This window comes from Mus pahari, chromosome 22, assembly GCF_900095145.1.
Source record: "Mus pahari chromosome 22, PAHARI_EIJ_v1.1, whole genome shotgun sequence".
NCBI lineage: Eukaryota > Metazoa > Chordata > Mammalia > Rodentia > Muridae > Mus > Mus pahari.
In genome coordinates this window covers 39,696,476-39,712,597 of record NC_034611.1, presented here as the reverse complement: position 1 = coordinate 39,712,597, position 16,122 = coordinate 39,696,476, and the positions used below count along the sequence as shown (strand labels likewise).

Here is a 16,122-nt window from a genome sequence, read left to right as displayed (position 1 = left end):
AAAGGAAGAAAGGAAGAAAGAAAGAAAGAAAGAAAGAAAGAAAGAAAGAAAGAAAGAAAGAAAGAAAGAAAGAAAGAAAGAAAGAAAGAAAGGTCTTTTTCTGTGCAGCTGAAGTTGGCCGCAAACTTCCAGTCCTCCAGCCGCAGCCTGAACGCTGGGATTACTTTATTGAGCCTCCACGCCCAGATCAAATACTTTTACCCAGTGAGACTCTGGCAGGCACAGCTCTGTGGTCGATCCAGAAGGACACCCAGGACAACATGACCATGAGGGTGGCAGGGAAGTAGGTTTGGAGCAAGAAGAAGAAGATGTGACGACGCAGAGTGAAGTTGATGTATAGACGGTTGTACCAGCCTGGGGACACAGGGAGGAGGAGTGAGGTTCCATAGAGAACATCCAGACACATCTCATCAACCACTCATTAAACACGGCTGCTAGCTCCCCAGCGTGCCTGAATGCCACCTGAGAACCACACTGGCCGCAAAAGCAGCAGCCTTTGAGTTCTGGTCCACACAAGGTCTGTGAGATGCCTTGGAACATCTCAAGGGCTACTCCTCCCCTTGCTATGACTCCACAAGCTTGTCCCAGGCTGTGAGCCCCTCGCTCTGGTAGTGTGAGTACAGGTGCGCCTCAGGGTGCATCCCTGAGACTCCCAAGAAACACTGGGGACTGACAGACAATCAGGCAAGAGCAGGAGGTAGATACTGAGGGGAAGGGAGGGTTATGTCAGTAGGAAAAGGCTGGAACAGTAGGGTGTGTCCAGACAGGCATGACACCTGGCTACTGAGTGTCCTCCTGGGCTGTCTGAAAGGGCTGATGCTTTCAGGGAGACAGACAAACAGAAGAAAACAATCAGGTCATCCCGTCAGGCCTATTTTCCCCACTCCAAAAGGCACCCACGAGGCAAATCATATTGCTCATTAGGTTTGCGCAGACTCTCCCTGAAAAGCTGGGAGCTGCCCCTACTCTAGTCAGGACTAGTCCTTCGTCCCTGATTCTATTCTGGAAAAGCAGAGAAGTTGTGCTGGAAACACTGGGCTAGAGAAAAGAGCTATGGTGGGTGCACTGTGGGTAAGTCCTGTGTGTGAGACACACACACACACACACACACACACAGAGTACACAGTGAACAGCAGGAATGGAAGATGCACTTGAATCTGAGCTCCAGAAAGGTTTGAAGGTAAAGAGGACACACAGACAACTGCACAGTTACATCAGGGAGGCCACTAAAGGAACAAACATGGCCTCTCACAGCTCTGAACCTTGAACCAAAAGCTTAATCCTTAAGTCCCGGTTTCCTGATCTGAAGTCGGGGAATAGTAATATCTAAATCTTGAGTCTGTTACTTTGCTTATATGAAGTGGCACATAATAGACCATATGTAAGCAGTTCCTAGCAGTGGCTTCATTAGTTTGAATTTGGTAAGAATAGATAAGAGGGCTGGAGAGGTGGCTCAGTGGTTAAGAGCACTGGCTGCTTGTCCAGTGTGCCTGGGTCTGGTTCCCAGCATCTATATAGTGATGTACACTGTTCTATTACTCCAGAGTTTCAGGGAATCTGATGCCCCTTCTCACATCTAATGGCACCAGGCACACACATGGTACATACACATACATGCAAGCAAAACCTAAGATAGATCTTATGTACATGCGTGTGTACTCACATCAGCTAAATGGAAGATAATGATGAGCACATTGGGCATGCACTGAAGCAGGCCTGTGACTGTCCTGATGCCAACACAGCACTAGGCAGGCCTGTGCTCTTCGGGAGGGGGAGGCAGATGACCATCTGGGACAGCATACAGGATAGGGAAGGCACACAAAAGCTTTCCATAGAGGGGCTTGGGCATCCCAACTCTGGGACAAGGGACGATGAAGTTAGAGTCCCGTGGGAGCCAGTATCTTACAGTACTATTGAATTGTATTTAAAGATAAATGGAAGTCTCAGCTCCTACTACCATCTCTTATTCAGAGATAAGGTCTTTTCAAATGTAGTTAGGACAAAATAAGGTCATGTTGGACTATACTAGACCCCCAACAAACACAGTGACTGGTGTCCCTACAGAAGAGGGAAACTCGGACATAGACACACAGGAAGACACCAAGTAAGGACCCAGGAGAACAACACATGGGGACAAAGTAGGTTGGGGTGGCACAGATGCAGGTCAGTGTGCCAAGCATTGCTGGGGCACAGCAGAGGCTGGAAAGAGAGGCTCTGCTCTCCAGCCTGCAGAGGGAGCCCTCAGGGCTCCCAGCCTGTGACAGATTAGATCTCAGCTGTTGCAAACACCCAGTCTGAAGAACCCCCTTAGAGCAGGTCTAAACGTCTAACCAAGGCGTTTAAGGTGAGACTAGACAAGGTCAACCGATGGATCTCCTCCAATGTTCAGACGTGGCCCAGGATCCAAGAGGTTTAAACCGAGGACCAAAAAATGACACCCCTGGGTTGGTGGTGTAAGTCTGTGATAGCACATGGACTGAGCGTGTCCAAGGCCCTGGGCCAGCCTCCGGCACGAAAAATAAAACAAAATATAGCTTACATGTAGATAATAAATACTTTTCCTTGTTACCAGCACCCCATTCTTATGAATCAGACAGCTGCAGTATGAGTTCTTGAGGGCCTTTACTAATTTGTGTCACTTCTGGGGATGGGACCTCAGAAGGCAGCAGTCAACTCTACCTCCTGCTTTTCAACACTGCTACATGGGACTGCTCTGTTCGGATAGTCCCCACTCTACGTGTTAGAAGTGGCAAAGGTGGAGGCTGGAGAATTCAAATGTGTCTCTCCCACATTTGAGTCCGGCCGTGACAGTCATTAGCTACCAGTGCTGCTGTAGAAAGCCAGTCTGGAAGTCGTGTGAAACTCCTGGATCAGAAACTGGGACAAGGAGACCTTCTCATCTGTCTTCAGGGACTCGTCCCCGTTCTTCCAGTACAGCATCAGATCTTCATCTGTGTACGCATCTTGGGGAGAGGAAAACAAGGGAGCTTTGACCCTGACCGCTCTGGTTGTGAGAAGCAACGAGGAAGCCCTGTGCCAGAGGGAGCAGTTCTTAACACTGGCAGATAGCCCTCAGCCTCCACGATTCTCAAGTAGCCCCAGGGTGGGAGAGCAATAGGGCAAAAAAAAAAAAAAAAAAAAAAAAAAAAAAAAAAAAGGCGTAAAAGCCTTGAAGACTTACAGCTCTCCAGCTCCAAAGAGCAGGTCTGGGAGTCCAGGGGGAAGTGGCTGAAGTCCATGTTGCACATGGCAGTGACGGTAATCCTGGAAAACACACAGACGTGAGCTGGCTTGGGAGTGGACCATCGGCTCAGGCTCTGCTCACACTCAGGAAGACCCAGTATGTCACCCGCGGTGGTGGCAGCCTCGATCTGTCACCCTAAGAGGTCAGGCATCTAAGCCATGGAAACTTAGTTAGAGCCTAACTAAGTCTTCTGGACCCCCAGGTGGGTCTCCTTAATTGGGCTTGCTGCCTCTTGGCTACTGGAGTAGAGATGTTGGCTCCTAACTGTCCACACTTGGATCCATCTCTGGCAGCACCTCAACTGTCGGGGCTGCCTCCTTCAGAGATGCCTGGGAGGTGGGGCCCGAGTCATCCTCCACCCAAAAAAAGAACATATCTGCTATTGAAATTAATTCTGGTGAGCGACACAAACAGGCCAGGAACAAGGAAGGACCCTTGAGTCAGCCAAGTCCCCTCGGAAGACAACCTGCAATAGCACTTAATAAACAATAACTACTGTTATTAATTTTAAATTGCTATTGGCAACCAACTAGGATCAAAGAGTCTAAGAGATTAAAAAGTCATTGTTCCCATCAATGGGTCAAACTAGTCTTTTAACTCAAGTGTAAGACCCCAGCTAAGAGGAAGTGACCATCTGTGGGGGTGGCATCAGACTGACTGACATCAAAAGGCTTGTGTCACCCCATAGACCCTACTACAGTGCCAAACCCATCAGGGCCAAAGGAGCTGGCGAGATGGCCCGTGGACTGTTACCTCATGCTGTATAGCACGTGGCCATCCGGGAACACTCGCAGCATGATGTTGTCGGTGGTGGTGTCGTGAGTAAAGGACCTCTTGGAGTGCACAAAGAAGACATCCGGAACCCAGATCTTCTTCACCAGCCGGCCATCGAAGGTCATGCTCTTGTTGCTGCTGCTGGGGAAGGCCAGCCTCTCGTCCCTCCAGTAATGCCTCAGGTACAGGGTCATGGTGAAGTCCTGGGAGCCGGGGCAGAAGCCAGAAGGGCTTTAGGTAAAAAGGCCTAGAGCGCGTTCCCTCCCTGCAAGGGATCCACCACCCTTCCCTGCAGGATTCCCCCAGATCCTGCCTCCAGACTCAGAGTGACAGCCCTGCTGTCCTGAGTGCAGTGGCCAACATGGTGGCACTGTGACTCACTTGTGCAACTGAAAACCGAGCTATGGAGCCAGCAGGGTGTACTGCTTCCAGAGCCCTGGCCTTCTGCACTAGGTCCCTGTGCACAGCGTTTTGTTGTTGTTGTTGTTGTTTTTTAAACTATAATAGAAGATAAGCACCAGCAGTCAGTTTGGAAAGGAAGGTGTGACAATTCCCTTCGGTGAACTGTATTAGAAGGAAGGGGCCTCAAGGCCATGACTGAGGCTCAGGATTGGAGGAAGAGCGTTAGACAGAAACAATATATGAAGAGCCAAACATGGTGGGGCCTTAAAGGGAAGGAAGGGGAGACTTCCCTTTAAAACCTAGAGAGCCGCTTCAAGGGTAAAAATGAGGGGGCTGGAGAGACGGCTCAGTGGTTAAGAGCACTGGCTACTCTTCCAGAGGACCAAGTCAATTCCCGGTACGTACATGAGAGCCCACAACTGTCTATAACTCCTGTTCCAGGGGATCAGACACTCCCACACAGACATAAATGCAAGCAAAACATCAGCGTACATAATAAATAACTTTTAAAAGAGAAAGAATGAGAAAGGGGGAGGGGAGGAGGTATGGGAGGGATGGTGGGAAAGGAGTCTTTTCAGATGGCGGCCTTTAAGGCAACCTCCATGGCTGTCTCCCTCTAACCCTCAAAACTGTCCCCTGAACAGAGAGGAAAGAATTGACTTCTGATAGCCCTTTAAAGGCGCAGGACGTTTCATATCACATGGCTTAGTTCAGCACAGAGCATGTAACAAAAAGCATGAAGGAGCCACGTATCACGATTGAGAATTGCCAAGTCACCACGCAGACCACTTTACTCCTGGAGACAACTCTGGGAGGTGTGGCCTGATCCAGGCATCCCAAAAGTACCTCAACCAATGGATTTCAGTGGAGGGTCAGTTCCGGGAACCTGGACGGGCAGGTGTCCCTTCCACAAAGATTTCTACCTTTGGACTTGTGAGATCCTTGAGGACTGAGCTGTGCTCTCTACACACGGAATTACCACTCACCATTATGCCAGCAGGTCACAAGGTAAGTGCTCAATAAACGCTTGCTAAATGAGGTTTGGAGGTGTGGCTCAGTATAGAGCCCTTATCTGACTCATTCAAACTCTTAGGTTCCGTCACCAGCACCATTAAAGATATTTTTCTCAATGGAAATCTGGGGAGATAATGTACACTTACTACCTGTTCCGCCTGGGGGCTTATCTTGTTAAAAATACGTCTCCTGATGCTTTAAACCAAGAGCTGGGCCTTTAGCCGTAAGCTAGAGCTAAGACGTAGTTATGGGGGAGAGGGGAGTGACTAACCCAGAAGACTTTCTTCGGAAGGAGATGAAGAAGAGGGCGTGGTGATTGAAGAGAACACTTCAGCCGTGCGTGAAGGGGGAAATCCAGGATCCGGTCTACACGAGTCCATTTCTAGACTAGACTCGTTACCCGAGCATCGGCACTTGCCATAACTCCTCTTCCATGTACAAAAACCGTAACTTATGATGACTGGGAAGGGACCAGCCAAATGCCCCTCTGGTCAAACAACTGGAGAGCATGTTCTGAGGGACACCAGGGAGTAGGGTAGGAATGTCACACTGCAGGTTCTCAAATACCAACTGTGTGCGGCCAGCTTGCATGTCTCTGCCTGCTTCTTTCTTTTTGCTGGAATCCTGCCTTCCCACTGGTTGTGGATTCTCTAAGCAGAGCAAGCCATGTGTCCTGGTTGGTTCTCTGTCAACTTGACACAAGCTAGAGTCATCTCGGAAGAGGAACCTCAGTGGAGAAAAGGCCTCCATCAGACAGTCTACTGACAGGTCTGCAGAGCATTTTCTTGATTAAGGATTGATGTGGGAGGGGCTGGCTCACTGTGGGCAGGGCCAATCCTGGGCAGATGGTCCCAGGGTGTGTAAGAAAGCAGGCTGAAGCTGGACATCGTGGCATATGCCCTTTGATCTGAGCAATCAGAAGGCAGAGGCAGGCAGATCTCTGTGAGGCCATTCTGAATCATACAAGGAGACCCTGTCTCCCAAAAAGAAGCAAGCCAGTAAGCACTGTTCCCCCGAGGTTTCTGCTTCAGTTACTGCCTCTGGGTTCCTGCCTTGAGTTCCTGCCCCGATTTCCCTCAGTGATGGGCTGTAACCTGGAAGTGTAAGCCAAATAAACCCTTTTCTCCATAAGTTGCTTTAGGTCATGGTATTTGATCACAGCAATAGAAACTCTAAGACTGGGGGCTGGAGAGATGGTTCAGCGGGTAAGAGCACCGACTGCTCTTCCAAAGGTGCAGAGTTCAAATCCCAGCAACCATATGGTGGCTCACAACCGTCCGTAACAAGATCTGATGCCCTCTTCTGGAGTGTCTGAAGTCAGCTACAGTGTACTTACATATAATAAATAAATCTTTAAAAAAGAAAGAAAGAAAGAAAGAAAGAAAGAAAGAAAGAAAGAAAGAAAGAAAGAAAGAAAGAAAGAAAGAAAGAAAGAAAGAAACTCTAAGACACCATTCTGGTCACCTCTCCGGGAATATCAGTCTGAAGCCATGCTTGAAGGAGGGCAGATGGCTCTTCATGCCTGGACTTGGTGTGTCCCTGTGGCCTAGGGAAGCCAGGCTGGACCCAGACTCAGCTGTAGCCAGCTGGTGAATCCCAGAAGGGTCTGGCAGGGTGTGTGCTCCAGTGTCCTGGGGACCTTCACACCTGCACCCTCCACATCCAGATCCTACTCTTGCCAGGAGCTGGAGCTCTGGGGTGTAAACAGCTCTCGCTTTCTCAGCTCTGCTGTTCTGAGTCAGCTCGGAGCCAGGGGAGGGCTGGGTGCTCAGTCAGTGGCAGAGCGTCTGCTTAGAGGTGCATGGCCTTGGGTTTGCTTGCTTGGTTTGCTGGGATCAAAGGGCATATGCCAACATGCCCAGCTTCAGCCTGCTTTCTTACACACCCTAGGATCACCTGCCCAGGATGGGCCCCACCCACAATGAGCCAGGGAACAAGGAGGAGGCTGAGGAAGAAGCGAGAAGGGTGGGGGTGAAAGAAGGAGGGAAGGAAGGAAGGAAAGCTGAAGAAGGGGAGGAAAGAAAGAGGAAGGATGAGGAGAGGGACTGAGGGAGAGAGGAAGGGGAGAGGGAGGGAGGGAAGAGAGGGGGAGGGGAGAGGGAGGGAGGGAGGCTCCAAAATAAATTCATAGCATGAGAGCTGGTTATGTGAGTTAAGAAGGAAAGACAGAACGCCCAGACCATGTGCTTGGGTGTGCCCCTAAAGAAACTTTATCTCAACAGATGTAAAGGATGGAAAGATGTAAAGGATCTAAAGAGATGTAAAGGATAAGACAGAAGCCTTGTGAGAGGACCAGAGGATGGACATGTGCAGAGGAAGTTTGTAAACTTAAAGAGCAGTGCACAGAACACAGAAAGGACTGAAGCATGGCGGAGGGTCCCTCTTCCCTTCAAGGTGAGGGAGCCTCCACAAGAGAGTCAAAAGATAAGTATGGACATAGAGGGTGGGGTTGGGGGGCTCTTGGGGGGACGTGGGGGAGCTGTGCTCACACGAAGATGGAGAATCAAAGCACTGAAGGACTTCAATCAAAATGCCCATCTCTAGCACTCCCCCAAGCGTGGGCCCCCTGTTTATATTACCTGCAACCTGCCTTCAAAAGGCCTCAGTTCCCCGCTAATTTTACCAGTGAAACAATAACCCTAATCTAGAGGCTGCTGTTCCTTAGCCAACTTCCAAGACCCAATCTGGCCACCTTTCTGGTTTCGCAGCCACAACCTACACCCCAGAGGCTCCCACGCTCTCAGCAATGGGACCCCTCCCTGCAGCCAGCCTGGGGCAGTGCCTACCATGTCCACCTCGGAGATGCTGTCCAGACTCTCCACCTGCACGTCCACACCTACGGGGATGGCGGGGCCTGGGGGAAGAGCAGAGACAGCCGATTAAGACGCAGACCTCTCCACTAGGGGCTGAGCAATAGCTCAGTGTCGCCCCTGTGGAGTGAGGGTTGCCTAGGGGGTGTGGCAGGGGCTCGGAAGTCTATGTGAGGTGTTTTCTGGGAGTTCCTGATGTATAAGGTGCCTCCGCGTCGTCACTGAGGTCAGAAACTGGGTCTACACTAGGCGCTGCTCCTAGGCGGAAGTGAATGCTCTCCGTCATTGCTGGGTAGGTTATGAGCTGGATTACGTCCACCTCCATTGTAGGCTGTGTCTGCCGGGTAGATGGAAGTCAAGAGTGTGCGGGGCCCCAGTGCCTGAGCGGAGACCTCGACCACCGACCCGAGGCAGGATCACCTTCCTACAGAGAACTGTCACGCAGCTGGAGATCTGCCCTGTAGTAGCTTTTAGTCTTGTATGAGATGAGATGTCTAACCAGTTACATCACAGCTCAAGGCAGCACTGCGGAAGGTTGGCAGCACATCGAATGAAATTCTATGGCCAGATTTCTTGAGCTGGATGACAGGTACATTATGAGTTTGCTTAAGTGGGAGGCTAATGAGCTGAGAGCTTGGTTTGTACACTTTTTATACATGTATACTATAGAAAAAAAAATGAGTTTGAGATCCATGATATCAGATATAGTGCTATAGACTAATAGACTATAGACTAATCCTAGCAAGTCAGGAGGCTAAGTCAGGAGGATGGAATTTTGAGGCCAGTCTTGCCAACTCAGCTCAACCAGGTCTCAATTTTTCTTTTTAAATTAAAAATTAAAAATATTTTTTAATATTAAAAAAAAACATAAACTGAGAAAACTAAGAACTCGGCATCTACCAAGCATATTGAACATCTTCACATTTATAGCCAAACAGCCATTCTCAAGAATCAGGTGAAGTTGAGTCTGTGATTAAAATTTTCCCAAAAAGAAAATACCAGGTCCAGATGGCTCTACCAGCAAAGTACTGATGGTTTCGGGAGGGTTAGCACTGTTCTATATCCTTGCCTGGAAGTTGTAGAAAGAATGCTTCAGAAACCAAAAGAGATATCCAAAACATCAATTTATTTTACGAAGTCAAAACAAGGAATGAAAAAGCAAAATCACAAGCCAACTTCACCCAGCACTTGGGACCTAAACCACTGATGAACAGCAGCAGCATCCAGCCCCGAACCTCAGGGTCCATTTATTTATTTACTTACTTGTTTGTTTGTTTGTTTGTTTGTTTTTATGCACATGGGTGTTTTGATGGGCGTCAAATTGCCTGAGAGTGGATTTACACGGTTGTAAGTTTCCACATGGGTACCAGGAATTGAACCCCCAGTCCTTTGCAAGAACAGCCAATACTCTTAACCACTGTATTGGCTCCTGGCACTAAATTTTAAAACACTGTATGTACATCATGCTTAAATCAGAGTTATCTTAGGAATTGAGCACTTGTTTTCGTGTTGGGACTCTGTGTGTGTGTGTGTGTGTGTGTGTGTGTGTGTGTCTGTGTGTGTGTGTGTCTGTGTGTGTTACTCAGCATCTTCTACATCCTGGACAAACACTCTACCACTGAGCTATAAACCCTCCTCTACCGTTGGAAAGGATCAAGGGATTCTACAGCTAACACTGGGAAGCTAAGTGCGCTGGGGAGCAAACCCGTCTGTGGTAGGCAAAGCCTCTGCCGCTGACTTATATCTCAGTTTGCAGTCTTCTTTGTGAAGATATCAGTCAACAGACTTGTGCCGGCCTACGAGGGCAACCCTGGAGGGAATCACGGACCAAGAAGGGGGGCCTGGTATTAGGATCTATTCTCCTGGGAGCATTGATCAGTTCTGAAGGGAGCCAGGCGTGCGCATGGTGCTTGACATGATTTCTCAGGGCTAAAGGGAGGAGACTAGACTGCAGAGACACCGGTGTAGATGTTTTGTGCTCCCTTTCTAAAGACCATACCTTAGTAGTGAAGATGCATCAAACTTCACCTTCATGTATAGCTTAATGTATAGAATGTATACAACTCAGCTTCAGATCATGTCAGTGTTTGTCTTCGTCATTTTCCTATTGCCACGACAAAACACCGTGATGCAGGTGACTTGCGCAAGGAAACATTTGACTTGGGGCTCATTCTTGCAGAAGGTTAGAGTCCATGACCATCACTGGGGGAGCAGGGCAAGGTGGACAGGCATGACGCTGAGGCATTTAGCTGAGCGCTCACCTCCTGACTCCCCAGCACAAGACAGAAAAAGCTAACTGGGAATGATGCTTACCTTTGAAACCTCAGCGCTCACCCTGAGTCACACACCTCCTCCAGCAAGGCCACTCGTCCTAATCCTTCCTTAACAGCCCCACCAACTGGGGACCAGACGTTCAAATATAGGAGCTTACAGGGACCATTCTTCTTCAAACTACCACATTTCATTCCCTGGCCCTCATAGGCTCCTGCCCATATCCTAACAGAACATGCATTCCAAGTCCCTATAGTTTTTCAGTCTTAACAGAGTTTACAAGTCCATCGTCTCTTCTGAAACTTGAGGCAAGTTCTTAATTGCAATCAAAAGGCAAATCATATACTTCCAACATACATTTGTACATCTATACATGACCATTCCAAAAGGGAGGAATGGGGGCAGAGTGGGGACTATTGGACCAAAGCAAGACCAAAACTCAGCAGAGAAAACTTCCAGTCCTTCATGCCTGGTGTGAAGGGCTTAGATGGCTTTGCTCTTCAGCTTTGCTGACAGCAACACACTTCCCTCTCTTTGGCTAGTTCTACTCCCTGTCTTTAGCTCTTCCTGAACGATACCCCATGGCTTTGGCACCTCCAACATCATGGAGTCACTAGCAGAATCCAGATCTCATAGTCACATCTTCACAGTGGCATCTCTGGGACTCCATATAAAACTTCTTGCCACAGCCTGGTCTCAGCAGCCCTCTTTACCCATTGAGGAAGACCCCACAACCCCTTACTCATTGCCTCAGGGTCCCATTGCTGTGAAGAGATACCATGGCCAAAGCAACTCTTTTAAAAGGAAAATATTTAATTAGGGCTGGCTTACAGTTTCACAGGTTCAGACCATTACCATCATGGTGGGAAGCATGGCAGCACGCAGGCAGGTGTGGTGCTAGAGGGACCAAGAGTTCTACATCTTAATCCCCAGGCAGCAGGAGACTGTGTGCCACACTGGGCGTAGCTTGAGCATACATAACCTCAAAGCCCAATCCCCACAATGACACCCTTCCTCCAACAAGGTCATACCTCCTAGTGCCACTCCCTATGGCCAAGCATTCAAACAGACGAGTCTGTGGGCACCATTCCTATTCAAGACACTACTACACTTATGTATCCTTGATGAAGCTAAAGCCAATACATGACTGAAGCTGCCATGTTTGGCTATCTGCTTGGGTTGGAGCCTGGCCCCTCCTTGAATTAAATTTCAATAAGCAAATGTCTTGTTGCTTCTAGGGAACATAATATTCCACAAGCCTTTTTCCTTTCACAAATTGCAGGATTATTCGGCTAGCGTCTTGTGGGAAAGCTCTGCTAATTAAGGCCGAAGTCCACCATGACAGGGTAACCTCTGAACTCGGCGCAATGTGGGAGACTCCCTTCATTAGCAGGTCTTCTTCTCTGACCTTGTCTGGGGAATTCAAAATCCCCTACCTGAGGAATATCACATGACCATAACTTGATTAGAGGACCAATTTCCCTTTTCCTAAAAAAAAAAAAAAAAAAAAAAAAAAACCTATTCAGCCAGCACCTGTTTCCACATGCTAATGTGGCATCCCAGGTACCCTAAGCTCCAGCCAATGACCTTACCCCATCCTGGATGTCCCTGCCCTCAGTTCTTCAATCAGTTCTTAAGTAAATTGATCTGTGTACTGACTGCTGGACCCAGCGATATACCCACAGGGCTTCCAAAACCCCCTGTTGGACATCTCTGTTCCCAGAGAGCCATAGATCCACAGCGCAGGAGCCACAGTGTCAACCACCCTCAGGGGTGTGACTCTCTTACTCCGTTTTACATGGGGCCCCTTCTTATCTCCTTCAGCACAAGCTTTGGCTCCAACCTTACATGTCCTGGTGCCCTTGCTATCCACCAACTGTACATTCTGTATATCTTACCTGTTCTTTTTCATTGTAGACCTGTAAAATACAGTGGCAGATTAGGTTGTCTTGAAATCCCCTCTGCCCAAGGAAATTAGTCCATTTTTTTTTTCAATTTTCAGGCAAATTTTTAGGACCAAGGCAAAAAGCAGCCACATTCTTTATCAAAATATGACAAGAATGGTCTCCAGCCTAGTTGCAATATCTTCCCATCTGAAACTTCTTAAGCTAAGCCTCACATAGCTCTCAGCACTACCGTATTCCACACTCCTGCTAGAATGTCCCTTTAAACCTTGCTTAGAGCATTCAACCACGTTCCTAGGTCAAGGTCTCCCAAAAAACCATCATGGTCAGCCCTGTCACAGTAGAACACCATTCCCAGTACCACAATCTGTTCGTGTCAGGGTCCTCTAGAGAAACAGAACTGATAGAGTGAATCTGTACTTTTTTTTAAAATACTATTTATGACACTCCAGAAGAGGGAGTCAGATCTCATTGCAGATGGTTGTGAGCCACCATGTGGTTGCTGGGATTTGAACTCGGGACCTTCGGAAGAGCAGTCGGGTACTCTTACCAGCTGAGCCATCTTACCAGCTGAGCCATCTCACCAGCCCCCGAATCTGTACATTTTAAGAGGGGGTTTACTAGAGTGGCTTACAAGCTATGGTCCAGCTAGTCCAACAATGGATGTCTCCTGAAGAAAAGTCCAAGAATCTGGTCGTTGTTCAGCCTGGGAGGCCGGATGTCTCAGCCCGTCCTCAGTCCATATTGGAATCCTCAAGTTCTAAGGCCAGCAAAAGCAGCAGGATAGGTGGACTTGCCAGCAAGTGTGAGAGAAAGCCGGCAGAAGGCAAAAGCTTTCCTTCTTCCATGCTTTTTATGTGGGTGTCACCATAAGGTGTAGCCAACAGTTAGGGTGCTTCCCCCACCTCAACTAATCCAGTAAGGAATAATGTCTGGCTGCTTGGGTATTCATTGATTCCAGATGTAGTCAAGTTGACAGCAAAAATTAGCCGTCACAGTATCTAAGAATAAGTTAAAGCTACCAGAGGTGTTAGTGCCACCAGATGCCCGACTACACTCAAGAAAACATCGGACTTCCTGCAGTCCCAGAGCATACACCTCAGAGAGATGGATGCTCGGCACAAAGCCAACATCATGTGGTTCCTCTGAAGCGATGGACAAGGAGGAAGGGGCACACTGCAGGCTTTGTGGCCCTACAGATGGGGCAAGAATGAGGTCATTCTTGGGTTTATGTAGACTAGGGACGCAGTCTCTGAGTAAGTCATTCTTGACCTCCTCAACCAGTTAGTTCTTCAATCGGATGAGGTGATTGCTGTAAGAATAACCAAAACCAGAGAGTGTACAAGACCATGGAAGTGACCACGCCCCTTTTGAGGTAACATGACCTAACAAGCTCCAGATAGAGTGGAGAACCTCTCTGTCTCTCCCTCTGTCTCTGTCTCTCTCTCTCTCTCTGTTGCCCTTCTTGCCTTGCATCTCCCCTCTCCTCCTTAGTTATCCTTCAGCCCACCGGCAAGATGCTGACTGCGCATGTCTGTGCCCTGGCCCTGCCCACTGACAAGATGCTGACTGCGCATGTCTGTGCCCTGGCCCTACCCACTGACAAGATGCATCTGGGTAAAGCAGACAGGTGGGAAACATCCTGGAGCCTCTGGAGAAAGGCACAGGGTTTTGTGTATTTGCACATGCGCACATGCATGTAACTCGAGTGTTTATATGATATAGACGGAGAAACTGAACTACCCTTATTCTGGGAAACCGACTTTTGAAAAGCTATGTGATCTCAAATTTTAAAACAATTAAACAACTGCATTATCATACTATCTGGGTCTGAGTTCTGTCTCCGTCGTTGGCTTTAGTGTGGCGTTGGGCACACATATTTCTCTGAGGTCCAGCTTCCTCATCTGTCTACGAGGTAGGTACTTTAATCTCGATAGTCCATACAAAGCCTGTGATGGATGCTACACACAGGGTTCGAATGAAGGGAAAGCCAGAATTCACACCTAGGTCATCTTGCTTTTGGTCATGTTTTAAAAGCACAGATTCTGGAGGCTACACAGTTGCCAGTCTATTATCAGTTTCCGTGAGCTTTGCTGACAAGGCCTTGAGTCTGTGGGTTATGGTGGCAAGGGTTTCCTGAATTACTTCCAGAGACGGGGCTATTTAGCATAAAGCAGCATAAAGCAGCGATTCCCCCATTAGGCCTGTCAAAAGTGCCGCCTGCTGGGTGATGAGAACAGAATGGAAGGCTAGATCTCAGCCTCTATACTGTGTCCGCACCTTTTCAGCTTTAACCTGTGGGTAAGATTGGCTTGACCTAAACCTCTTCTTTCCTCCCCTTCATGCCCAGATAAGTCATTAAGGTAACCTCCCCCCTCTAGGCCACTGTAGTATCTCCTAGGAGTCTCCCAGTCCTACCCATGACCCCCTCCTCCTCCCCCCTCCATATAAAGCTTGTGCACATAACTGACACACCAAAACAGTCATCTCTGACAGCGGCCTCTCAGTTGTTAGTTTTCCCAATACATCATGTGTGTGTGTGTGTGTGTGTGTGTGTGTGTCCCTGCGCACGCGTGTGCCAACAGTTCACCCTCAAGTCACTGGCCTTTCGTTGATAAAGAGTAGCAGGCTATCCTCACAAGCGGTTACATTAGCATGCCACAGTCACTGTGGCAGGGCTCACTTGCCCAGAGGACAGCCTGCACCTTACTCCTTCTGACGTCACCTTCAGCACTAACAGCGCAGAGGGGCGGGCTACAGATGGGTTCATCCGTGTAGAGGAAAAACTGTCTCCCAACCTCTGACACTGGTGTCTAGATCACTGGGGGGTCATACTGACAATCTGGTCCCCAATTATCCGTCATGTATCCAGAGTGGATCCCTGCAGTACCAGTACTGCCTATGGTGCCTGGAGTCCCCCCAACGAGGTTTCTCGCTCATCACCTGGGCCTGGGTTCAAACTTTGCGATGGTAGGTTATGCTTTCCCCAGTGGAGTCAGCAGAAACAGGATTGAGACCATCATACACAGAACACAGCAGGACGGCCCAGCAGCAAATGCTATGGGATAACCCCCAAGCAGTGTTAGTAGAGTGTGTTCCTAGTTACCGTGAATATGGAAAAAAGAGTATCTGTGGGGTCCCGTGTTACCTGTGGAGAAGCTGCCACATCAAAGTGAATAAGGAACTCACTGAGGGTCCACAGGCCAAGAATTCTACAGGCTCCTTCACAAAGTCTCTTTTTATGATGGCATTTTCTCACACTAACAAAATTAGTTACAATGAAAAAACAATTAGTTACAATGTAATAACAATTCCTTACTGCAGAGGCCCTGAGTTCAATTCCCAGCAATCACATGGTGGCTCACAACCATCTGTAATGGGATCTGATGCACTCTTCTGGTGTGTCTGAAGACAGGTACAGTGTACTCATATAAATAAAAATAAATAAATCTTAAAAAAAATCAAACACAAACATACACACACACACGCACACACACACACACAATTCCTTACTGATTGTCTTAACTTGACAGTTTGGATGTCAGATTGTTAGAATATTACTTTGTGGTAGAACATGTGGTTAGCACATGATGAACCCTGGTTTCAATCCTAGCTAAGAGAGAGAGAGAGAGAGAGAGAGAGAGAGAGAGAGAGAGAGAGAGAGAAAGAAAGAAGAAGAAGAAGAAGAAGAAGAAGAAGAAGA

General features: G+C 48.3%; 1 protein-coding gene across 1 annotated transcript in view; it reads right to left on the bottom strand.

Moving 5' to 3' along the window:
• Positions 1 to 16,122, bottom strand: part of Gabrr2 (gamma-aminobutyric acid type A receptor rho2 subunit) — a 38,410-nt gene that overhangs the window by 11,255 nt on the left and 11,033 nt on the right. Inside the window, exons 3-7 of the mRNA XM_021222332.1 lie at positions 8,221 to 8,288; positions 3,998 to 4,221; positions 3,182 to 3,264; positions 2,823 to 2,963; positions 202 to 354 (exon numbers count right to left, since the gene is read on the bottom strand). Of these exons, the coding sequence (XP_021077991.1) occupies positions 202 to 354; positions 2,823 to 2,963; positions 3,182 to 3,264; positions 3,998 to 4,221; positions 8,221 to 8,288 (669 nt within the window). The remainder of the gene's footprint in view (positions 1 to 201; positions 355 to 2,822; positions 2,964 to 3,181; positions 3,265 to 3,997; positions 4,222 to 8,220; positions 8,289 to 16,122) is intronic.